General features: G+C 40.9%; 2 protein-coding genes across 4 annotated transcripts in view; both read right to left on the bottom strand.

The window, feature by feature from the left end:
* hps1 (HPS1 biogenesis of lysosomal organelles complex 3 subunit 1) overlaps positions 1-26,665 on the bottom strand; it is a 289,252-nt gene that overhangs the window by 236,210 nt on the left and 26,377 nt on the right. The gene's annotated exons all lie outside the window — the stretch shown is intronic.
* Positions 1,359-25,373, bottom strand: LOC140313060 (uncharacterized). Of its 3 annotated transcripts, none has more exons than XM_072391002.1 (7): positions 25,262-25,373; positions 17,798-17,863; positions 17,059-17,138; positions 16,497-16,629; positions 15,853-16,179; positions 15,627-15,738; positions 1,359-7,805 (listed from the first exon to the last, which is right to left on the bottom strand). In XM_072391002.1, the coding sequence occupies exons 1-7, from the start codon at positions 25,356-25,358 to the stop codon at positions 3,119-3,121; spliced, it is 5,502 nt and encodes a 1,833-aa protein (XP_072247103.1). In that variant the 5' UTR covers positions 25,359-25,373; the 3' UTR covers positions 1,359-3,118. The 3 variants fall into 3 exon arrangements, with proteins under 3 accessions (XP_072247103.1, XP_072247104.1, XP_072247105.1); XM_072391003.1 differs by having other exon boundaries at positions 15,627-15,735; XM_072391004.1 differs by having other exon boundaries at positions 25,266-25,277.

The following is a 26,665-nucleotide window of genomic DNA, read 5'->3' as shown; positions in this document are numbered from 1 at the left end:
TGGAAACAGGCGAATGTCATGGTTGGGTATGAAAGGAGCATCCCCAAAAGTCTCAGTCGTTCACAAGCAAGGATGGGGCGAGGTTTACCAAACCACCACATGAGCAAATAGTCCAGAAGACAATGTTTCTAACAATACAATTGAATGGAATTTAGGGATTTCATGATCTACCACCCATAATATCATCAAAAGAGAGAATCATCGCTACATCTACAAGTGCAAGTTAAAGCTCTACCATGCAAAAGCAAGTCATAGCTCAACAACACCCAGAATCGCAGCTGGTTCCTGTGCAGTGGTCTGCCCACGGCCCACATTTCAAAATGCTTCTGGAAATCGTGGCTGTAGTCTCCTCCGGGCCCAGAGATGGAAAGGACCATCCAGACTTATCAGCGCAAAGCGTCTGTGACAGTATGGGGTTTCGGCAATGTCCACCACATGGGTAACAGTCCAAAGAACGTCCGTTTATTTCAGCAAAACAATGCCAGGCCACATTCTGCGCGTTTTACAACAGTGTTGCTTCCCAGTGAAGGCATGCGGGTGCTACACTGACCTGCCTGCAGTCCAGAGGAGTCTCCTACTTAAAATGTGTGGCGCATTATGAGCGATGGAGACCCCGGACTGTTGAGCGACTGAACTCGCACATCAATTAAGAATGGAAAAGAATTCAACTTACAAAGCTTCAACAATTAGTGTCCTGGGTTTTTAAATGCTTGAGTGCTAATGCAACACAGTGGTTCTGGTTCAAAATGAGGGAATATTTGCAACAAAAAACAAACAATACAGCTCTTATCAGTTTGAACACTAAATGTCGTGTCTTTGTAGAGTATTCACAAAAGGAGAAAACTGCTCAGTAATATACGATTAACAAACTTAAATAACCATACTCACCATTTTAAAAAAGCCCTGTTCAGCGTCTCAATACTACTGAGATACCATTCAAAGACCTATGGCTCAGTCCAGCATGTGCATCTTATAGTTAACCAGTTTTTGAAACGAATAAAAACGGGGACTTTGTCCATTTTCAGTCGGATAAAGAACTTTTGCATTTCACCATCAAGTTAAATGATGCCACATCGGTTTAGTTTGGTCATTTTCCCGCTTTCTGCAGCGACTGAGGTGACGGAGGCCAACTGTTAACCAATCTGTCCCACAGCGGGGATTTCCTGTGGCGCTTAACAGCCGTATGGCAGCTCCTTGTCATGTGAAATTCCATCATTGGATACACAAGGTATTTCACAAAGTTGTCAGATCTACTACGTGGCAGCATAATAAAAGGTTGTTGACCCCTCAAGGGGAAAAAAAATTTAAAACACTGGTAAATTTCTTTTTTTTTTTTTAAAAAACAAGTCAAGAAGCCATAAAATTCAAACATCTTTATATCAACTCCAGCAAAAATACAAAGTTCTGAACATAAAGATGTATCATTCTTGGGATTACCACAAATAAAGCAGGTATTTCTTTCTAATATACAAAATCAAAATCTTTAAATAGCAACTGTAAAGAATAAACATGTTCAAGTCTGATATTTGGTGGATTGTTTTTAGATTTGCTAAAGTCGTTAGCCTACATGGAGTTCTTAAATAACAATAAAAACATGGTGGACCTGTTTTGCATTTACAGATGATTTAGCTTCTTGAAGGAATTGACCATAATAATAATAATAATAAAAAAAAAAAAATAACACTGTGCTAAAATTGTGTTTCTTCTTTTTTCTTTTACAATATACTCATGTAAGTTACTACTGTGGAAGTAAACCAACTTCACATTATGAGAACTCGCCCGAAAACCAGTGACAATAAAATAAGAATAACATGAAACTGCAACAAAGAAACAAAACAAAAAAAAAAGACAAAACCAGCTTGTGAAATATCCCAGGGAGGAATCATCACTCTTCAATGTGACATTAATGCTCGTATCGGGCCTTTGTTTAGAGAAATCATCGTTCTTAGAGGGAATCAAAGGCCAATATCCCTAGAGTCATCTAAGAGTCTTTCCAGTATAGACACTAAATGCACACAGTCTTTAACAGGGCTGGTACAGTCAAAGATCAGGTGAATAAATATAGTCCTGGGCTTCTCGGCTGCATTGCAAGATTTGCTGAAACTTGTCTCCGCGGTAACGAGATCTTCACCCATGCAGAAGCAGGTAAAATATTCAGGGACGACAGTGGATGACAAGGTACAAGAGACATGAAACCTGACCCCAAACAACAAATAACAGAAACTTGTCATGACACATACAGAGTACACCTGTTTTGTTTCAACATTTTAGACCTCAACATCTAATACAGCTATAATAAGAACAATTCTATGATAATGCTTTTTTTGTGTGTGTGTGGGGGGGTAAAAACAAACTTGACAGGAGAGGGTGAGTCTGTCAATCCGAATGCCGCCCTGAATGAGTTTGCAGTTGAAGCACGGGGGTGTGTGGGGGGGGGTTACTGTGTGGAACAGAAACAGTTTGCACTCACTCCTGTAACATGGGAGGGCAAGTTTTCACATTTAGCAACACATTCGTTTACATTACATTTCATAAATAAGGCACCTGGTCACAACGGTCACATATTCACAATGTTGTGATTGGAAGACAGGCTGGAGATACAAACCGCCAACTGACTGTAGGTAAAACTCCCTTCTTTTCCCCCTCTCAAGCTCTCAGGAACAGCAATCATGGGTGCGCGACCGCGCTAAAACAATAATTACATATGCAAGGAGAAAAAAAAAAAAAAGAATAAGATGGCGAATTAACTTTACGTCACCTTGACAACAGCATCTAATCTTGACGTTTGCTGTCCCATCTTCTAAAATGAGGTCTGACAGGCTATAGTTATCTCCAGCCGTGTCACAGAGCTGAAAAATAAAGAAACAACTACCAGACATCACGCAGGACTCGTCGGTAGTCCCTGAACACGCCAGCAAATACGCCGTTACACTTGCATTTTCCACTCTGTTGAAAATCTGTTCTTTCCTTAGTATTTCCTACTGAACAGAGCATCCTCTGCAGGGTTTGGGTAGAATACAAATCAGACACATTTGGTCCTTTTAAGAATATTCCAGATAAGAAGAAAATCAAAACATTTCCTCTAAATATAGACGACCTCTCTCTCGGCAGGTCCTTTTCATTTTGTCCTGGTGCGCTTTGCGGGGGTCTCTAAAAGCTCCCGAGCTCTCTTGGTTGTCCCTTTCGCTGCACTGCGGGGCAACGAGGCCGCCTGGTGCCTCTTTGAAGCTCCGCTTCTCGTCACGGCCGGCTCATGTCCTTTCTTGAGTGATTTAGCAGATGCCGCTTGCGATGTGGAGGACTTGGCAGCCCTCTTCGAAGCGTTACTGGGGCTCCCACTCGACGGCACTGCTGTCTCCATCTTCCTCTGGGATCTCGTCAGGACCTGGTCGGGTGAGGTCGGGACCTTGGCATCTACGCTCTGCTGTGGCGTTTCAGCAGCATTCTCATTACCTTTGACTTCAGCAGCTGTGCTTAGTGGGGACTCTCTAGTTTGAATTTTTGCAGGATGCACCTTGTTTAATGCGTTTTTTTCCACTTCTGCTTTGTCAGCTTCACTGACTTTTTTATTGTTGACCTTGCTCTTCGATGCGGTCGCAGGGTTGTTCTCCGATACTTTAGGAGATCCGAGTCGTCGAGAAAATCTCTTTGGCAGCTCTTTTTTAGTTGGATCTCTAGAAGCTCTACCGCTGGCCTGAGCCTTGACGGCCTTCCCTTGAATCAAAAGCTTTTTCGACTTTTTCCCCGTCAGTAGCTTCCTCCTCTCCAGTTTAGCCGAAGACTCTTTTATTTGTTTGCCAAGAGCCACGGCCGATTTCTGTCCCTTTAGGGATCGCTTTAAATTCGCCTTAGCAGCAGACTTTGCAGCAGCCAACGTTTGAATTCTTTTGTTTTTTAACATTTTCGTGGCTCTCTTCAGTCTAACAGTGGTTTGCTGAACCTGCATCTTCCCTCTAATGTTGGAGTACTTCCTCAGGATTCTTGCACTGGCTGGATTCTTTGATTTTCCGGAGGTTTTCGGCGACTCGTTTACCTGCGCAGAGGCTTTGGCAGAGGAGTATGACTTTGTCAGAGTCTGAGCATTACCGGAAGGTTCTGCTCTCTCCTTCCCCTTGACTGCATTTGCCTCTTGCTCCAATGCTTTAGCGATTATTTTCTGACTCTTGGGATTGCTCTTTACGGGAGAAGCGATGGCAAACTTTTTCAAGTGTTTCTTTAAGCGCTCTGCCTGTAGGCTTGGGAACACCCCCTGTGAGGTCCCCGGCACGTTTGACGAGCTGTGGAAGCACAGCTGAGTTTCTGACGGAAGACGCGTGTTCACCTTCTTGACGATAACAAGGGACTTTGTTTCTGTAGATTCGAGGAACCAGCGACAAATACTGGTGAGATTAAAACCTTTCATGAAGAGCATTTGGACTGGCGAGTATTTCTGCTGCTCCGAAGACTTTGGTTTCCGCGCCCTGCGTTTGCTTTTCCATATAGCTGCCTGCCTGTCCGACTTGTTTTTGTACTTTGCTGCCGGCTGACCGTCTTTGTCCATTTGCACCCAGCCTTTCTGCATTTTATCAAACTTGATATTCAGATTTGTGATGAGCTGTTGGCTCTCTTCTCCAGTCAGAGTCTCGAAGAACTTGTTGGGCATTTGTTTTGGGGGCTCGTGTTTTGGGGTAACGATGGGCAAGTGTGAGCTGTGAGGCACAGGCGTAACAGACAGAGGGGCGGGTTTCACCTGAGCTTTAAGTATTCTCTCTGGCATTACCCGAACATGGGAAGCTCCATCATTTGGCCTCGCAGTCTCAGTATTAACGCTGGTGGCGGGTGCGGACGATTTTTGTGATCTCAAACTTAACTTCTTGTTGGTCGCCGGCGAGGACTGAGTAGCAGCCTGTTGAGACATTTCAGCCTTGCTCGTCTCGCTCCTTAACGGCATTCTCGTGGGTCTGTCTGATGTGGAGGAGCTGCCGTCATCTCCACTCGCAGACCTGTCCTCTAAAGACGCTACGTTTCTCTTGGGGATCAAAGCAACATCACTTGCGTCTGCGTCCTTTCTGAGAACTCGTTTACTTCTTAACGGCATAGACTGCGCTTCGGTCTTTATGTTACTTAGATCCTCTGCAGGATTTGATACGTCACCACTAAGTTGCTGTTTCTCACTCTTGCCATCCTCTGAAACGGCCTTTGCGGATCTTAATTTTTGTTTGGTCTTCAGTGCCCCTTCTACTTCGTTCTTTTGTACATCTTCTGTTGTTACCTCTTCCGGCTCCGCATTTCCAATGTTTAATTCCACGGCCTCTGAGGCCGTGCTCAGTTGGGACTGGTCAGAGGCTCGGGGTTCGGACGACCCGATTGGAGAAGCTGAACTAACATGAAGCGGGAGAGGAAGGATAAGTTGTGTACGCTGGTCTGCAGGTGGAAGAATAAGGGTAGAAGATTCTGGAGAGGAAATGGAGGTGAGAATATTTAAAGTGGGAGTTACAAATGGCTTCTGGCTGGTTGATCTAAGCTGTCGTTTGGACTCGGTGCTCTGAGTGGGACCAGAAGGCTGATCAGAGAGCACGGGCAAACTATCCTGACCCTTCGGAATGCTCTTTTGTTTGTGGATTTCTTTTTTTGTGGGAAATTTAGAAACTGGACTTGATGACACGTCAGAGGGTGGTTCTGGCTCTTGCTCAATCACAGGAGTAGTCTCTAACATCGTTTCAGGCTTGTGTGTTTCAGGTGAAGGTTTCTCAGATTCTTGGTTTTCAACGTTCGGCTCCAGCGTAGAATCAACTAAAGAGTCACTGGGTATGTTCTGACCACATTTCACTGGAGTTTTACGAGGCGATGTTGGGTTGCTGCCTGCTCTATGGCGCAGATTTCTGTCAGAGGCCGATACAGGTCGACCATTAACATAACCCACTATAGAGCCTTCTGTTCCTATCAACCTCTTTGGTAGTGGAATTTTGGTGCCTTTTTTCCTACGCCAAGGTGGCAACTTTTTCAAGAGTGCATCGAGTGACGTCGAAGACAAACCGCACTCATTATTTTCTTCTTTCTCTAAGGGCACAATATTGTCAACTGCTTCGGGTGTTATCATTTCTGTATCTTTCACAACCAGCTCCTCTGCAGAACCTGTGGCAATCGCCTTCCCTGTCTCATCAATGTTGTCATAGTCTTTCTGTGTCTCCAGCTCAAGTTCCTGAGGCCGAGGTTCCTGAGGTTGTCCATCTTTCATTTTCTCCCCTTTATCTTCTTCCTTCTCTTCCTCAACTAGACTCACTGCTGATGGAGAGCTGTTCTGCTGGTGAACAGGCTCACTAGTGAGCAGTTTATCTGATGGGAGCAGGTCCTCAGCTTCCTCTATGGTAATATTCTCCAACTGCTCCACATCTGTTTCTGCCAGTGTTGGTTCTGTTCTGTCATGTGTGACCTCTTGAGGCTCTGGCTCACTCTCTTTCACTGCTTCAAATGAAGGCTGACCAGCACCTCCTTCACTTTCTGTCATCATTTCTGCTTCTGCACCTGCTTCCTGTTCTGCATTCGGAACAGTTTCTTTGTTCTCTACCGAGCAAATTAATGGAGATGATGGACTGGATTGGCCCTTACTCTGACACTGATCTGTCTGACTAGTTTCAACAACAACATCTCCTTTACTAGCTGCTACCTCTACAACATCAGCTCCTGGTATTACGCTCTCATCCGTCTCTTCTGTGGGCATTTGTTGATTCATCGTCTCCCTGCATGCTCCAACAAAAGGCATATCCACAGGAGGTACACCTTCTGGCTTTGAAAGGATTTGTTTTGGGGTGACCAGTGTGATCAGCTCTGGCATTGGATTAGGACAGTTGCCCCTCCCGGCCAATGTGCGAACAGTTTTCAACTCCCAGATTTCATCTGCATACATATGCCCCCTGGTGCTTTTTCTGGCATTGCGGCGCGGGTGCACTCTGCGCCGCTGCTCCTTAAAACATTCTGTAATTGGCTTGTCAATAAAAACAATGTCACAATGCTCAAGATCAGGGTCAATCCCTGGCCTACAAGCAGAGTCCCTCATCCGATGGTCGGATGACCCCCGGATGGTCTTCCTTGCAGTTCGCGCAGAGTCTGAAGGAATGGTCATGTGGACTGGAAACACTTTTGCTGGTGTATCTTTGGCATACCCGAGAGCCTCTCTTTGCTTAGCCTGAAGAGCAAGACTCGTCTGACTGTGTTTTTTCACAGACGAGCTGAGTCTGGCACTATGAGTCTCTGCCCTGCTGGATGAATTTGAGTTACCCTGTTTGTCCTCCAAAGTGGTACAAGAAAGAGTTGAATTGAGCACACATGATAGCTTCTTCCCAGCAGCGTTGCTGGTCATGATTTTCATCTTAAGAGGTGCATGATCACTGTGATGGTTCTCTTGATCCACTAGAGTAGCAGTGGGCGAGGCCAGAGATTCGTTAGTCCCGAGGCTGCGGAGGTCCAAACCGGGGCCAGTAGTTGCAGATGTTTTCAGGGACACAACATTCTCTGGGATCCTCTTAATTGCACAGCTGCTTGGGACAGAGTGGGAGATATCCTGGACTCCTGCCCTGGAAGTGGATTGACTGGGAATGCTGAGCTCGGGATGTGATTTCTCTGGGGTGACTGCATTGGAGTCAGAGGTAGAGTTAGGGTCTTTCTGTGTATTAGAGGATGCATGTGCCTTAACTTCCATCTGAAGAAAGCCTATGGCATCTACTATCTGTCTCTGATGGTGGGGACAGAGTTTGGCCATGAACTGCTCTAGTGTGGAGGTGGACCGCAGGTCTTTTGTCTTTGTGACGCGCAAGTCTGGAGACTCACTGTGGAGACAAGCAGAGGAGAACAGCTGTAAGTGTGAATTGAGACGAAAGGAGAATTCTTAATTCATTGCTAGCACAAAAATACATGAAATAAATGTTGAGGTGCAAAATAATATACAAATTGATTATATTTATTGTGGCATATTTATTTGAAGAATAAAGCCATTTTCAATGCGAATCATTCATCCAGTGAACTTGCCAATTACATTATTACAGCTACTACAGTTTTTCTTTTCACAGATGTACAATATACATACATATATAAGTGAAAAATATAACACATGCACATGACATTTAGTAAGAGTAGCCCAGTTTGATTTAATGACATGAAACACATGGGGGGCAAACATTGAGTACATCGTTTTAAGATTTCATGTCAAGTTTTGCATTAAGTAGTGCTAAAGGAGGCATTTAGATGCAAGAGTCAACAACTTAAGCCATATTAAATAGAAAAGTAAGCCAATTAGGGAAAATAATTACCAACACAATAGGCTCCAGCCCACCCGCTACCCAATTGACGGATTGACGGTATATAGAAAATGGATGGATTACCAACACAAATCTTTATTTAACAGCCAACTGGGGGTGTGACATGGTTCTTTGTTTTTCTGCTAAAGCTGTGTCGGCGTAGTAGAAGTGAGTCAGTCAGTGGGATTTGGAGCATTTCTAACACCACGTTATTCCAAAACACACATTTAGACCTTGAAAAGTGTTTTGTTCTTAAAAAAAAAAAATTTAAAAAAAATCTGAATGTGAATGGATGGATAAATTAAACCAAATCTGTATTCCTGAGAGAAAGCATCGTAAAACTGCACTTAGTGGATGCAGCAGCTGGAACGTGTTTCCAAAGATGAATGCGATGTAATTTCGGTTTAAATGTCAAACAATCAAAGATGATATGTTTAAAACTACATAAAACAACTATGCATTGCCAAACACCATTACACCGACATTGTAAATCTGAAATGTTGTCCTCAACAACCCCCCACATATTGTCCCACTTCAGAGCCACAGCTAAAATTCACAGTTCAAACAACTAACCTCAATGTAGATGGTCTTTTTTTTCCCCCTCTTTCTTACACAACATTTTCTTATTTAAGTGTTAATATACTCCACAATATGCATATCCAAAACAAAGGTCATTAGAAAATATTCAAAATATATGGATTTCAGTCTCATATCACAAAGGATAAAATAAATAAAATAAGACTTTTGAGATGCAAGTTATTCAGACTTTCAGCTGAAATACTGAAATGCAGCTGTATGTTAGAATAAGTGGTTTTTATTATTAAATCAATGCTGTTTGAGGCACTGACCTAAAAAGAAATGCTTTACCTGCTTTGAGGTTATATTGACATTCATCGTGTAACATCCTAAAACTGATAAAAAAAATAAAATAAAAATTTAAAAAAAGATTTAATTACTATTTTTTTTTCTTTGCTTTTCCTATTTTTTTGGCTCCACACACAAAATAATTGGTACAACACACCATAATAATGCAAATGCAACTTCTAAAGATTTTCAAAATAAATTTCATCGATTCAGAAAAAAAAAAAAGGAAAAACTTGAACCAACGTGCTTTTTCTTTGCAAAGCTTTATAAGTTCTCATCCTTGCTCATGAGGTCAAAGGAGTAAAGTGGAGTACCTGAATAACAAATAGTGTTTCATCCCTGAGGGTTTCGTTTAGCATTGCTGTAAGGAACTCACTCAAAGTTCAAGCCTATTTCTTCCAGTGAAAACACAGTTCGTCTAACAAGCATAAAGCAAACCGAACCACAGCCGAGTTCCACAATATTTCACAAACACACACACACACACACACACACACGCACACACACACAGGAGTGGGTGAATTAACTCAACAACAGTGCTGATATAATAAGAAAACATTAGCAATGTAAATATTTGCAAATTACACACAACCAAAACGGAGGCATTTGATCCGAAATCTTCTGTTAAACATCAGCCAGCCTTTAGTCTGGTTCAGTAGTCTGTCAGTATATACTTATTCATACATTAATAAAAATAACAACACGTAAATGCTCCGGTAGTCGTTTCCAATTAAAATGTCCTAAAAGATGGAGAAAAAAAACAAAAAAACAAAAAAAAAAAACAGCCTGTACAACAAACTTCCCGGTGACACGTGATTTAGTCCCATCATGCAACTGTGTCACTCCTTTAAATGCTGTGAACGCTAAACCGAACATACAGAAGCTGTACAGTGATATGAGCGTCACATCAGCTGAAGTTGACTTTGGTCCTCACATATTTACAGAAAAAGATATCCAACTTGTGTCCAGATAACGTAGGACACTCTTAAATCTTCATTTCTATCATATAAGACATTTAAATATACCTTCTGTACATTGTACACGTATCGACCCTTATGGTTACAATGTTGTCTTTTATTAAAGCTGCTTACATTCATAATTACTTATCAAAATTGTTGAAAAAGGTGCCGCGAGAGCAACTAATTAACTATATAATTCATTTGTGAAGCTTAAATCCAACGAGGGCGTCGTGTATTCCCTCGCTTTGCTCCTGCCAAACCGGCAGTTTCCTTCTTACAACCCAAAGCGATACAGATTTGCAGAGAAAAACAGTGGCACACACAGTTTTATAACCTATATACGCACCTAAAGACGCACCTAAAAACCTAAAGACGCACATATTTACACACAGTTCAAGTTGGACAGGTTATGCCTTATGACCAGTTTTTCTGTAAAAAAAAAAAAAAGAATCTTCTGGTGCACGAGGGACTGCTACATTGAACATCTGAGAACAGTAGTGTCCGATATGGGTTTTCCAAACGAGGTAGACGACTGTTAGAACTGCTACAGTAGAAAGTGAGGAACGGAAAAAACCCGATTTGAACGTCAACAGGCAAAAAAAAAAAAGAAAAAGGCAGTGAAAGCCTCTACTTTTATCAATATCTTTCAGAAATGAACAAAGGAGGATTTCTGAGTCACGTTGCCGTTAGAGCTATCGAATGACAATGAGCAAGTGACCAGATTTAACCAAATTTTAAACGTTGCAGACGAAGAAACAGTTTTTTTTTTCCCCAACCAAGGCGAGCTGTTCAGTCATTTCGCAATGTAGAAAAACTCGACTGGGTACAGAAACCCATCAAAAACTGAGAGAAGAACTGAATTAGTGAAGAAGATCTGCATTTAGAGCAGCAGGTGTGAGTCTACAAGCAGAGCAACAGAAGTCCATAAAAGTTAGTCAAGTTCATCTTTAAACTAGTACTACTGGGCTGTGTACTGACCCAGTGCGACAGGTTCTGAGCTTTATTTTTACTTCTGAAAGCGTTTATCAAAATAATAATAAATCATACTGCAAATATGAGTGTTACCGGCTTGGAATTCATCCATTTGTTTCGATTAAAAACAAAAAACATTTGCTAAATCCTAATGAGTAGGATCGGCTAGAGCTGTGGCAACAAAGCGTAACCGGCAGTGACGCCATTTTCTGGATTTTTTTTCCTGAGGTAAAAGTAATAATGCACCAAAAGGTGTCCCTGTTGGCTGAGGCTGCAACGAAAAACGAGGCAAAAACGCTGTGAAAATGGCAACGGTGAATGAGCCTTTCGGAAAAAGTTGAATTCTTAATTCTTTGCATCTCGTGGCAGCACAACCCAATCTGAGAATAACATTTCAAGGAAATTACATCAATTTATATTCATATAAATAGAGACTTAATTGCAGATCAAGATAAACTATCAAATAAATAAATAGGAATATTTAAAGAAAGAAGAAAAAAACCTCTTGGCCTACATTTAACTTTAGAAGTCAAATCAGAACCAAAACAGTTCATAAGTACGAATAGGCAATTAATGCAATGAACCATGACCCAATGTTTCACATAATCAAATCTGGCCATTCTTTACCCTCTTCATTGAATTTTACAGTGGAACTTTAAGAAGTACGTGTGCATACTGACACATGACTGTGACCAGGTTAACTAAAGTGGGCAGCTAGCATGCTGACAACAAAGCACCGTCCTCATAAAAGAGGACCGCGAGGAGTGGACCACTCTTCACCACATGCACTTGGCATGTAGCTATAGCATATTGTAGGCTTACAATATACGAAGAGATAGGATGTATAATCTTTAAAAAATAAATCACAAAAAAAAAAAAAATGAAGGCTTACACTTGTACTGCAACCCTGCTGACTGTTTAAGGTAGACATCAGAGAGGAAAAGCACATTTGTCAGTAAAAGTGACTCGTTTGAGGCAATTATTTAAAAGAGCATTTCTGTAACTGAGGTATTGTTTGGTTTGAACAGTAATGAAGAATCTGACAGGTATTTCCACAACAAGCACTGGATCCCAATCGAGTAACAGAGGTAAACTGACCGGGGGAGGGGGGGGGTGTCTTTCATGCTTCTGGATACAAGCTTGATTGGGGATATAGCCTTTCTAGAGTTACAAATAAATATTTCATACAGACTGGTTAAGAGTTAATAAATAAATAGTTAATAAATATCGTAGCGTATTGACTAATTGTTACGTCCAGTGTCAATTTCAGTAGAAACAGCAAGATTATGATTAGGATTATGGCCAGTACTGGGAGAAGACACACGGGGGCGCCACATGCCAGGATTCGCTTTGTGTGAAGAACACATTGATAAAAACAGGACGGTATATAAAGTTTAACAAACAGCAGGCATGCCTTCCAGGTACAACGTGTACTGTAGAGACACTTCAATGTTTAAATATTATTCATATATATATATATTTTAATGTATTAATGACCAAATGTGGAGGTAAAACTAAATAAGTTACTAATAAATACAGCTATTGAAGTTTTGTTGATAACCCAGTGAGCTGCGACCACTCTCTCGAGAAAAAAGAATTCCCATCGTCGTTAGTGTGTTACAGAGGTTTCACTCTTTAGAGAAGAGCAGTAAATCAGTCCCTCTTCAGATGCGTTCTCTTTTTTCTCAGAGACAATGTTCTGAGAGTTCGGGAGCCCTTTCCCTTCAGGGGACTGTGAAACTCTCCGTTCCTCCACCAAGCTTATCAGTTTCATTTTCTTTTTAGGTGGATGTTTCAAGGTCCCCAGACGCTCTTTAACTTTGTACTCCAGGGTGCTGTGTGGAATTCCGTAGATTGATTGGGCTTTAGACACACTCATTTTCCCACCCATCACCACCACAATGGCCTCTTCAAGCAGATCGGTGTTGTATTGTCGATATCGCCCTCGTTTCTTCCTCGGCTGCTTGTTACCTGGGTCAGACTCAGACTCCGCTGAATAATTCTCCCCCAAGGATTGGCGGTCAGTAGGGAAAGGCCAATATTCCTTCTCCGAACCTGAGCTATTAGAACCCACACTGCTCCTTTTCTGGAACTGTCTGGGGAGAACGGAGCAAAGCTTCTTTCCAAGACCGTTCTCGGAGATTGAACCTGAATATTCTGTGGTTATGGAATCCCAGGACGGGTCTGTTCCTGTGGCCAAAACTCGCACCTGAGGAATCTTGAGGTCAAAAGAGGATGAACGAGAAAGGGAGAGGCCTTGATCCCCACAGGCCTCCCTGAGGTTTCCTTTCTCGGTGGAAAGCGACTTCGTCAAAAGTCCTGCCACTTCCAACAACCTGGGTATGTCTTTAAGGTGCTCGCTAGCTTCACTGTTGGTTTTGAGTTTGAGTAGGGCCCCAAAATGGGTTTTGGAATTCCCAGAAGAAGACGTATTTCTGAAACGCTCGGTAGGGCTGGACCGGTGGTTATGGCTGAGAGGTGACTCTGGGTCGCTCTCCAGATCGGCCTCCTCTTTGATGTGCAGCGAGTATGCAAGGGACGAGGAAGGCTTATAACAGGCGGAGTGGCCGAAATTCTCCCTCCTCCTCCCATCCTGTAGGCTCCTCTTAAACAGCCCGACTTGTCCGTCCGCTCTCAAGGATCGCCTGATTGGATGGAAGGAAATTGGGTGTGAGCAGAGCGTGCACAGTGCCCTTTTGTTTTTTTCTAAAAGGAGGATGGGTTGGGTGGGGTAGGAGGGGGGAGGATGTTGGCCACTCCTTTATTCTATGACATTGCTGTGGTAACATCACTGTCTATAAGAGCAAGTGACTGTGTGAATGTGTGTGTAAGAATTATGAAGAAAAAGGGCTCCAGTTTAATATATATGTAGTTTTTTTATTATTATTTGCTCTCATTAACTATTATTACAAACTTTTCATGAATATATAAGAAAAACAACATGATGAATAATAGAACAATGAAAATAAACATAAAGAAAGGGCACTCCTTTGGGATTCATACATCTCCTAACATTCCTCTGACTCATAATGCATCACCACGAGGAGGGCTTATATGTCACTGCAGCTTTGGGGAGGTTGCATGCCGCTTTTAAACAGGACACAGCATCTATGCCATGCAAAATGACTGATGCAAATACAGCCGTTTACATTTTGGGTGGGACGTTACCACTGAACAAGCGCAGCAATAAAAGAGAAAGCCAGCAGGGGGTTGTTGTAAGGCATCAAACTGTTGAAACTGAAAGAATAATTCCTCTTTAATTAAATAATAAGTTGGATTACTGGGGGCGTTCTTATGGCTTCAAACTGATTTTATCCATATTAATATACTTAAAAAACAAAGAAATGTCTTTTATGTTTTTGTTGTGCCTTTTTAAGTTGGGTTTTCACCGCTTTATTTGTGCACTCTTTTTAAAAGGTCTATAGTTCTTATGTGAACGCTTCCGGGGTGTTTACGTTGTGCATGTAAGTTTCAAGGTTGGTTGAAAACCAGATGCACGATGATCCCATCAACCCTCAGAGCAGAGTAAGAGGAGAATTCAAAGCCATTGGTGCTTCAAATAATACAAATGCATTTTTAAATCAAAAGGCACATTCAAGTCTAGTTCAGTTAAAAAAAATAAATGAATTAAAAAAAATAAAACAAAGAGGCTTTTCATTCAAATGAAACAGAGCTAAACTAGAAATTAATATTATATAACTGGAGCTCAAATGGTCGACTTGTTTAAAAATTGAATAGAAATGAGAGTTTGACCGCAGAGAATAAGTTAAATGGAATTATAAACTAAAGATATTAGAATAAGTAGCTTTTTCTAAACTTTGTGTCACAAACCTACGCTGTACAGCAGCAGATGGCATTAGGTTCACATTCTACATAAAAACCAATTGTGTTAACAGAATAATAACAGACGTCCCGGCACAATTTCATGATAAAATAACTCCATAATGTCTTTTCTCATCTTTCCTTAGAATAAATCATTCAATTCAACACCCCAATCAAGCTCATTTAGGAAAATATTAGAATAGATACTATTAGAATAGTATCTATTCTCCACTGCATCTGTGCAGAGGTCATTTAATCTTCAGGGGGCTGTTTCACGTGGTTTTATAAGTTACAGTGGTTCTTTTTTTTGGGGGGTTACCAGCGAGTGTTTTGTCAGACGGGCTCAAGCTAGCAGAATAGTTTCAGACCACACCTGCTCAAAACCAAACAAATGTTGCCTGTTTGGTCTGGTGGTCTTATGAGTAATGCCTCAGACAAACAATGACAAATGTATAGCTGGATTAACTTAAAATGTACAGAGCTGTTCACTTTAAACGTACTCTTGGATGTGTGGGAGTTAGCATAACCATGTTTGTAGCTGTTCATTTTTGTCAAGCAATGAACTGACCATGTGATCTCCAATTTTTGGACCTTTGGCTGATGTCAGCGCATTGATCCCACTAGAATTACACCAATTGATTCATCCCATATCTAATATCCTATAACAAAATGGGCCAAATCCTCAAAAACAACACTGCTGAAAGACTGGGAACTAACAGAAAGAAATGTTTCTTACCCCTTCAGGGAGGATGTGGCTGGAGAAAGGCAGGGACTATGGACTGGTAGGCTGCTGCTGGTGCTGCTGCTGCTATAGCGATTCTTTTTGATAGACAAGTCAAGAACTCCTTCTATGAAGAAAAAAAAAAGAAAATTTGGCTCAGTGTTAACGTCAGTCTGGCTCATAACCAGCTGACATTACAGCAAAGAAGGAACTGCTCTGTTACAGATATATTTCACACTACCTTGTTCACTGGGCTCTGCCATGGGTTTCTTGATGGTGAGGTCAAGAGGAGCATCCTGGTCCGCCATGAGGAGCTTGCTTAGGACGGGGTTCTGGTTGTGTGCCGGCCCAGCTAGGAGGGGAGCAGGGCTGCTAGGAGGAGGAGGAGGAGACCCTGACAGTGAAGGTGGGGCCGGCAGGCTTTGGTCAGTGTGAGGCAGGGAGTCTGGGCAACTGTCCTGAGGGGGGCTGGTTTTTGAGGTATATTCGGCAGCAAACTGACTGATCATTTTCTGAAGAATCTCTCGAGCCACTACTGGAATGTGAGGGTCGGAGAAACCTGGCACATCTGAGAGGAAAAACATATGGAAAAACTGGTTAGTGTTCATTCCTTTACTGAGCCAAGAGCGACGATTAATAAGCAACTAATTATACTTAAAGAGTAAGATCTAATTTGTAAGCATCATGTATAACATACATTCTCAGAACACCCCCACAGCAGCAGAAGCATGCAGCTGTAGTTGCAACAGGGTGCATTAATGCACAGCCACTGACATCTACAAAAACGATGACTAACAGACAGCCGACATCCGCCTCCACGTTTAGTCTCAGCAATAAAAAGAGAAGATGACCACCCCAACCCAATAACCGAGGCTCAAGACTCACCTTTTCTGCAGAGAACAGCATTGAGAAATTCTTCGGCTTGTTTTTCTAGTCTGATTATTGTGATCTGATCCTTAACCAGGAGAGGTTTGGGTGTGTCTTCAAGACCCTCCTTGTTCAAGCCAATTAAGTGTTCCTGTTAAATTGCAAAACTGTTAATTCGGCGGACTTAAGACTTTAACAGAATACATAAGCAACAATACGTTTTCATTCAAATCACTTATTAAGCAAGAACTAATTCTATTAGGACACCATGATGGACAAGAAGACACAGCTAAACAGTATTTTAACACATTATTCGCAGCTATCGTCTGATCCACTTCTCTTCTTAAAAGTGCATCCGGAAGATGGCTTTTGTAGTAAACTGGTGATGTATAAATAAAACAGAACTGAACTGAACTGAGGTCTGGATTGTGACATTTATCTCACATTCTGCATTGTTTTGTATAAGTTTGAAATTTTAAAAACTGCTAAATATCATGTAATAAGACACATAATTGTCCCACTTTACAGTCGCATGGAAATACACTTTATGTGAGAAAGAAACAGAGAGAGCAGATCTTACCTTGACTTTGTCTCTTCTCAAACAGCAGAAAAGACAATTTTCATCAAATGACCAATCGGACACTGCAACAGGCTTCAAGTCTGAACACAAAGAAATACAAAAGTGTTTAGTTTTTCTACATGTCTGATGTCCATTTTCAACAACATTGACAAAAATATAACAAAGCAGGAAATTAATAAGAGGATCCTTCATTGCCCGAATAACAAGTAGTACATTTTGAAATATTTATCATTGAGATAATACAGTGTAGCAGCCCATAGTGCATCCATAACAAGGTTCTTTCTGAAACTGTAAGTGCACCACATTCATTTTTCAATTTCATTTTCGACAGTTCAATGACGAGGCTGCTGACAGAAACACATTTATCAGATAAAGCAGTGGGCTGGAATGTAAGCGTTCTGACTTGTTTAAGCAAGACTAAATGAATCAGGAATATATTCAGCTCAACTGAATGTTCAGCAACATATGCAAAAATAGCAAACTACTTAGACTTACAGCAAGCATAATGAGTATGCGAATAATGCTAACCACTGTCTTATTAACATCAAATGTTGTGGAAATGACTATAAGGTCCTACACAACCCTAAACAACAACTCTGTAGTAACACAAGACGTCTTCTCTTCTGCGGGCAGTGGGGCTGAATTGTATCACATGAATGTACAGGGGTACCAGATGGTACAGTGCAGCAGCTCTGTCATTATGAGCATTACGGTGAAGAAAATGATGCAAGATACTTACCCTTAAATAATTTTAGGTCTTCTACCAGCTCTGGATCAATCAGACCTTCGAGAATGCTCTCAAAACCTGAAGAAAGACAAATACAATCAACTACATTTGCAAGCAAAAGGTGCAGATTTGGAGCTCATGTTTGTTCATAGTTTCTCCTGATGAAAGCTGGATGCTGAGGCCAAAGCAGAACAGAGACTCAAAATGAATCACTGATTAATAACAGTCTTTTTTTCTGCTCAAGGGCCCAAATTCATTTGTTGTACTCAGGAGAGAAAAAAATAATATGTTTGAGCTACATCTACAAAACATCAGTGAGATTTCATGCGTTTGCCTTTCCATTTCTACCTGACAACTGCTTTAAGCAACCCTTTGCTTCCATTAAAAAACATACACCATCGCCAAACACATACATGCTATATCCTCTTGTTGCCAAGCAACTAAAGCACCTACAGAGTTCAGAATGACTGTATGTTATAACATCAATAAAGAAACCGCTAGTAACAAGAGTCCGAGAAAATGTTGTGAACTGATATGTTGGAAGAAGGAATTCAAAGACCAAATGTTTAGTTCAATGACAGTTTATGGCTGAGCAAAACAAAAAGACAGAACACTGGAAAGCAGACATCACATATACAGGCAGAGGAATTATTCTATAGCCTCAGCTGTTTGAAAGACATGGCACGTTATACTGCATGAGACTTAACTATGCATCAACACAGAATGAAATGTCTGCTTACCGCCGCAGGGTCAGAATAACCGATCCAAAACCACTATATCGAGTTAAATCAAGCAATAAAGAGGTCAAAGAGAACATTTGTCTACTGAACTGTATCTTAAATAAGAGAGCAGTATTCTAAATGTGCCACCCACTAAAAGCAAAATGTAAGGACTCAAACTATACTTTCTGACACATTTAACACATGACAGATGGTTCGGCTACATTTAGCATGAATGGATTAAAATAGATATTCAAAGCTAAATCAAAATCAATCACAAGTTCAATAAGGCAACATAATTGAATTACCGTCTTACTATAAATCATGGTGACCACCTACATACACAACATCTTCACAGACGAGCAGAGAAAGCAGCGAGGAAATCGTCAGCCCTTACCCTCCACTCTCTTCCAAACTCACAGTGAATCCAATAAAAGCCGTCATCTGTTAAAATGCCCCACTCTGCCTCCCTACAAATTCCCACCCACTTTTCAGCAGCCAAACATAAAAGCGGGTGGGGGGGGTGGGGTGGGGGGAGTAGTTGTGAACACACAGCTTTGCCTATAGCTGCAGCATGAGCCTGTTTCTGGGTTAGTGCACAGGACTTCAGCTGTAGCTATCCAATCCTATTTCTGAAATATTTCAGAGGCATGAGGAGAAAAGTGGGTCATCCAGTTTGACAGAGCATCGCCATGACATCAAACTACTCTTCAGGAATTCAGTTTAGGGCATTTCAAAATGTGTCATATACTGCATCCATGACTCCAAGGCCATCATACTGAGCTTTGCATGGTATAATGGCTGGTTATATATATATATATATATATATTTTTATTACATAAACTCTAAATCACAATCCTTTTTAAAACCAAACCTTTTTGGGACCAGCAACTTAACTTCAGAAGAGCCAGCTGCCTCAATGCGCTCAAGATAAAAAATTAATAGCATGTAGAATTTTCTAGCAGCTATTAAAAAAAAAAAAAAAAGTACAGAAAAACTAAATTCTAGTCAAAGCTAAAATTATCATAAAACTGAATAAATACATGAACAAGTCACTACACTGTGTGTTCTACAATGTTTGTTATTTAAACTTAAGGTGAATTTCCTTTCTAAATAGACAATTATTCCAATGAAGAGGAAATGGGGCAAATAATCAGCACGGGCTGGAGAGGTGTAATGTGGTTATAACAAAAAAGGAAGAAGAAAGCTGAGAATTATGGTCACCAAAGCAAACAGTAATAATGTAATAACTTAAGTTCTCCTGAAATGACACCAGAGGACAGTTAAACTAAGTTTGTGGGGCTAACAAACTTGTTACTGGTGCATATCTTTGTTCCAGAATTTTCCATGATAGGATGCCACCTGTGCAACAAGTCCAGTCGTGAAATTTCCTCGCTGCTAAATATTCCACAGTCAACTGTGAGTGGTTTTATAACAAAGTGGAAGCGTTTGGGAACGACAGCAACTCAGCCACAAAGTCGTAGGCCACGTAAAAATGACAGAGCAGGGTCAACGGATGCTGAGGCGCAGAGGTCACCAACTTTGCTACAGACCTCCAAACTTCATGTAGCCTTCAGATTAGCTCAGGAACAATGAGCTAATCTGTCTACTGAACTGTATCTTAAATAAGAGAGCAGTATTCTAAATGTGCCACCCACTAAAAGCAAAATGTAAGGACTCAGACTATACTTTCTGACACATTTAACACATGACAGATGGTTGAATGTACCATCATGGAAAGGAGCTAGGCTCTAGTGAAAGGAACTCTCAATACCAAGAGATTTTGGACAATTTCATGCTCCCAACTTCGCGGAAACAGTTTGGGGATGGCCCCTTCCTGTTCCAACATGGCTGCACACCAATGCACAAAGCAAGGTCCATAAAGACATGGATGAGCGAGTTTGGTGTGGAAGAACTTGACTGGCCTGCACAGAGTCCTGACCACAACCCGATTGAACACCTTTGGGTTGAATTAGAGCAGAGACTGCACAGGCCTTCTCATCCAACATCAATGTCTTCTGGAAGAAGAAAAATTCCCATAAACACACTCCTGAACCTTCTGGAAAGCTTGCCCAGAAGAGTTGAAGCTGTTATAGCTGCAAAGGGTGGGTCAACATCATATTAAACCCTATGGATTAAGAAAGGGATTTCTTACTTCATATGCGTGTAAAGGCAGATGAGTAAATACTTTTGGCAATATAGTGTATATTGAAATTAAAAATAGCATCAAAATCCTAACCTGCGACCTCATCTACAGTAGAGTGCAGCATGTAGAAAAATTAATAATTCAAATGAGTTTTTCCTCATTACATTCCTGTGACAAGGGATGGTTATCAAGATATCATTTACATGTGTTTTTCTATAAGAGAAACTACTCTTCTTCTGTTCTTATTCTTGAATTTGACATGCAGTTACAGAGAGGATATGATCATGGTCATACACCTGAGAAATCTGTCGTCCACTGAGGTTTTTCTGCATGCATTCACTCAATATTTCAAATAGATGAAAACTGCTGACAGGAGAGATGCCTCCATGTCACATCAGACTTTCTGACATACTTACAGTCACTTTTGCTCAATGCCTAAATTTGGGTTTTGGTTTGGTTTGATTTGTTTTTTTCTTCTTATTTGGATGGCACAAAATTAAATAGAAACTATTTTTCCACCTTTGGGATTTAGGACAATTCAATTTGTTTTAAAACCTATAATCTGTAAAGCTAAAGAAATAAAGTGGAACCTCAGAACCAACATGTTATGATCACAATGAAAAATACATTTTAATTTGAACTTTTAAGGAGTTTGCTGTAACTTGGTAAATAACCTCTAAACCATTAACTGTCCAGGCCTATCCATAAAGCCTGTGTACACTCATGTTGAGACGTAACTCTGTCCAATCTGTCTTAGCCTTCTTCTGACCTACATCTTGAGCCAATCAGAAGGAAAGATTTGGAGTGTGTGACACCCTAGTCCTTCCCACCAGTGCTTAGAAAGAGAAATCCCTCCGATCTAGGATCAGAGTATCCTCCTTATATCCTAACACTTACTTACGTTGAGTGTTACTGTGAATTCAATATAATGCCCGATGAAGCACTCTTCACTGCTCATTTCTGGCAGTATGTAGGTTGGTAGCATAGCCAGAGGGTCCATTTTCTTTTATGAGCCAATGCACAAAATCAATGAGCAACTCCCTTGTCATTTTTGCATTACACTGAAAGCGCATGACAGCATGCGTGTTCATTACAATGAGTATAATTTAATGTTGGCAGATAAATGTACCCGAGACTAACGTAGGATCCAAATATATTAATAAAACAGAGTTTTACATTGTTCCAGGTTCTGTTTGAAGCACCACAGAAGTGCTACAAGACAACCTAAAGCCTGAAAATATAGTTTGGAGCCACAATAAAAAAAATGAGGCGGCTAAGGAAGTAGTTGCTTATCAAAGCCTGCGATCAGTGGACTTTTTTTTTTTTTAAATAATCACAATCTTGCCATTGAATCTTTAAACGGGAAGTTTCATCCTGATAACCAGCCAGTGCTATAGGGTTTTTGCATAGTCTTTGATTTCAAACAGAACTAATTTCTGACGACTTACGTATTTCAGTCAGTTGCTTTTAAGAAAATACCAGCCAGGGTCCTAAATTCTGACTTCTACCATATTTAGAGCATGATAATTTAAGCAACATCATAGCTGCAGTGACCATTCAAAGGGGTCAAAGTTTAAAGATAAACCTTTAATAACCCTTTTTCTCTCTTTATCAAGTTCTTCAAAGATTTTCAAATGTGCCGTGAGAACCACCCAACAATGCTTATGAATAAATTAACCACAAAAGCCAGCTCCACTCGTTTCTTTCTACATTTTTTCACTCATAAACAGCAAAGAAAGTAGCTTTACCTGACAAGCCATACATTGTTTTTAGATTTACAACGATCACATTACTTTTGTAATGACACAAAGACAGTAGTCCATCAATTACAAAACACCTGTAAAATTATATAGATGTGTGAGATAAAAGTGCGGCATCACTACCTCCACTACACTCCTGTACACATACCATCACAGAAGAAGCCCTGTAGAGCAGGAGTTATCCAATGCCTATATGAGCATATCTAGACAAAGCCTACCGTGCCATCTACAAAGAAGTCAATTATTCTAAGTAATCAAAAGGGTTAGGCGTTACATGGGCATGAGCATTGCAAGGGTTGAAATATTGTTCATTACCAGCAATACAAGATAGTTGGATCAGGCTATGCAGCAAAGAAGATGGGGCAACTTTGAGCAACTCATGCAGCACAAAAACACCCCAGTAATGGATAACATGACATGATGCAAACTAAGAGTCAAATGGTGTAATACTGAACAAAGCATATCTTTGACTAACAAGTACAAGACCATAGTGACTTTAGGAAAACATGAACAAGGGTGCATGTACACACAGATGCCCGATCACACACCCAGACAAGCACACAGTCACAGAGAGTCATTAAAGCCGTTAGTTCTGTCAGAAATGAACCTGCTTTTATGATGCATAAGGAACATATAAACCAAAAGCCAAACACAGGGAGCACGTAGAACATGGGCTACACAGTAGATGAATTATAAACCAATGTCAATATGAGCTTGTTATTTGTTTGAGCAACTCCTCTGGCCCACTCATCCACATGTAAAATTCAAGCATGAATAACTAACATTCCAGACATTTTCAAATGTCAGCTGCCGATGTTTCAGTCCAAATTTCCCCAAATCCAGACAGAACACACATTTTCAGCAACACAGTTTGCATCTGGGGGCTGATGGTCCATAAACACATGTATGGGAGCAAACATACAGACAATTGTCGTCGCTGTTCTATGGGACAATTGTGCTTGTCTGTGCCCAGCAGTTTTACTGCTCACATTAGAGACAAGGACAAAATGTCCATTTCAGGGACAGTGGAGTGGTGGTGGCAGTGGCGTGCAACACTCTCCACCAAAAAGCCAAACAAAACTATGTCCTTGTTGTTGTGGACAGAATATTCCATTCTGCAGCCACCAGACTGATGCTGTTGTCATGTACTCTGCAGCGTCACAATTATAGCTCAAACACAAGGGGTGTTTGTCAATCATAAAGAGGGAACTGACTAGCTGAACAAACCTGAGAACACATATATTGATGAGTTAGAAAGCTATAATTGTCTCTCCGGTTTCTTTTCACTGTGAAACACAAAGTCCACCTTGCATTGTAGTTGCAAAACGCGAGTATTTTTTTTCCAGGATTTATCCAAAACATTGTTGAAACTTACACAAATAGGCACACACTATGTCAAATGTGCTGCGGAAAGGGCAAACAATCATTTGGGCTGTTATAGCCCCAGTATGACATTTATATGATGGCTAAGAATCATACAGGATTATTCCTATTATGAATTTCAAGGAAAAACTTAAAACATTAGTTCCACCAAGAATCTCTCTGATCCACTTTTAAGTGACAGCGCAAAATGTCAACATTGCCTATTCCTAATTGGGTCACAATAAAAAGGCTGGAAAGAAAAAAAAATAGACTTCTCCCCATCAAAACTCTCAACCAAACTGCATAAAAGTACTACAGTGAAGCGCTCCATCATTGTAGGTGGAGCACATTACACTAAAATATAAAAGCTTGTGTCTGTGCATTAATTCTCTGTGTGATATAAGAACAAAAAGGTTTGGTTTTTTTTGTTTTTTAAATAAAAAATAAAATAAAATCACCATTTTAACTGGTTTACAATTAAACTACTACAGGGTGTGGACCAAATGGCAGGTTAAGATCAGTTACCCTTTAATGTTTGCGCTAAACTGCAAGTTCAGCTGAAAAATGTGTCCCAAGCTGCACATTTACTGCACCGCAGACTTGAGCATACTTTAAGCCCTTTAACTCTCTTCAAAATGAACGGTTGTTGCAAAACACGACGCCTGCAGCCGTGCAAGCATCTTTGAAAGCCTGTAACTGCGTACAGTGGTACGAAAAGCAAAATGATAACATCAGCATGCTAACATGCTACCATGTTTACATGAAGGAGGTATACTGTGAACAGATTTGACCTTACGTTATAAGAATATTTACAGTTCTCCACTCACTAAACACCTATGCGCTATTATACAAAATACAAACGCTCTAAACGTGAAGTTTTTTTATTCGTGTGTATTGGGGATGCTAAGGAGTTTGAAGAAGTTTATAAATTTATCGTCGGAGAGGGAAAATAGCCCATCAGTGGGGTCTCTGCTACTTCCTTAATGCAGTAATGCGCGTCCACGGGTGGTAATTTGAGAATGGCAAGCAAGCTAATCGTTAACTGAGAACACCACCTCACGGGTCTATGTCGCCCTCCCCCCATTCAAAAATACAGTAACATCATCGCACGGGAACGCGCATTTCAGCAAACGGGTCGCTTTTGGCCGACGCGACACTCACTGACACTCCCTTTAAAACAAGCACGGTGCCCTTTAAACAAACTAACGTTAAGCCAATAGATACTTTCAGTCCTCAGCTGAGACTTGAGAACGGTTAAAAAAAAAAAGCGCCGAAACCCCAGAGGTGGTGCAACAATGTCACAAACTGCAACATTTAACTAACTGCCCTGACTGGCTGCCGTGAGAAGGAAACAGTTGAGGACAAAAAAGTCGTTCGGAGATGCCCCGACTCAGTGCGGTAATAGATGGTTATTTACACCGATTGAGGTCACACAGAAGCGAAATTCAACTTGTAAAATTGTAAAATGTGTAACTGCCAGTATCCTTACCTACACAGTGAATGAGTTTGTGTCGCCACGAGTCAAGTTCCTGCCGAAAGCCGCGCCTGTCGATTGTGCATTGCTGCTTTTTGCACAGACACGCCATTTTCTACCTTCCCTCTCTGGCGGGCACCAGCACGGGAAGAGGAAACGCTGTGCTATGTGAACGCGCGCGCCCCCGTGCCGATGAAGAAATCTCTCCGGGGGAGAAGCCAGCACTTCTCTTTAACGTTACAGAAAAACCAATTACTCATATTAACTGACAGTGAAAAATTGGAAATGTACAAAAAAGGAATGATAACAAATTTTACCAGTGATAATATTGACATTTTCTTTTCATAACTTGGACTACAATGTTTGCTTTATGTGGATACTTTCTGCAGTTTACATCAAGTGCGGCTGTGGCATTTTTCCCGGAGGTTTAACAGTAAGTAAAGGGTGAGCTTTACCGAGGGCTGGAAGCAAAATAGGATCTCAGACCCTCAGTGGCCCCAATGGCACTATGTTACTTTGCCCTATGTTGCAAAGAGTATCCAGGAATTTCATCAGACTTGGAATTTAGACCTCAATACAGATCATATATTTTAAAACTATGCTCTCTAAGCATTGCTTCAGGGATGCAACTCTGGCCCCCCCTTTAATTCAGATTGAAATGTGCAATAGATTCTGGATTGCCATTAAGCCGAAAAACATGCATGTCAGGTTAAGTGGTGACTAAATTGTGCCCAGGAGTGAGTGTGTTTGGTAGTTTGTCTCGTTTGTCTCTGTGTAGCCCTGCAATGGACTGGCAACTTGTCCAGGGTGTACCCGCCTCTCACCCAATGACAGCTGGGATAAGCTCCAGCACCCCCACAACCCTGAGTTGGCTTAAACTGGTATAGAAAATGGATGGGTGAATTGCCACGAACAAACCCAATTTCTGAAGTGTTCTATAATCCAAAAAAACAACGAAATCTGTAAGTTGTTCATTTATTGGAGCCTTTGTTTAATAGACACCAGTATGAAGGTAATTTTTCTTCAGTTTCTTCATTGTAAGATTTCATTGTATTAAATAAAAATAAACAAATCCAGAATTTGATTCCAGAAAACACTGGGGGGAAAAAAAAAAACAGAAAGAAAGGCAAAGAAAGACAGAAAAGTTTTTCAACACCCTAATTTGTGAAAGATGAAGGTGTCAGGATTGGGCAGAAAAGGAGCAGCCACCAAAGGTTTAGTCTTTCCAAGCAAGAATGGATTTGTGCTTTGTGCAAAAAGATATTTTACAACACAAAATAGAGAAGAAAAAAGAAAAAAATGGTTTTACCACAATCCATAATACTGTGAAAAGATTCAGGAGTGTGGGGACATGTCAGTTTAAAAGACCAAGACTGGAAACCACTGTTGGATGGTTGTTACCCGCAAGCTCTCAAGCAT

This window comes from Leuresthes tenuis, unplaced genomic scaffold (assembly GCF_036924035.1).
Source record: "Leuresthes tenuis unplaced genomic scaffold, fLeuTen1.0.hap1 SCAF_8, whole genome shotgun sequence".
Taxonomy (NCBI): domain Eukaryota; kingdom Metazoa; phylum Chordata; class Actinopteri; order Atheriniformes; family Atherinopsidae; genus Leuresthes; species Leuresthes tenuis.
This window is presented reverse-complemented; position numbering and strand designations above follow the sequence as displayed.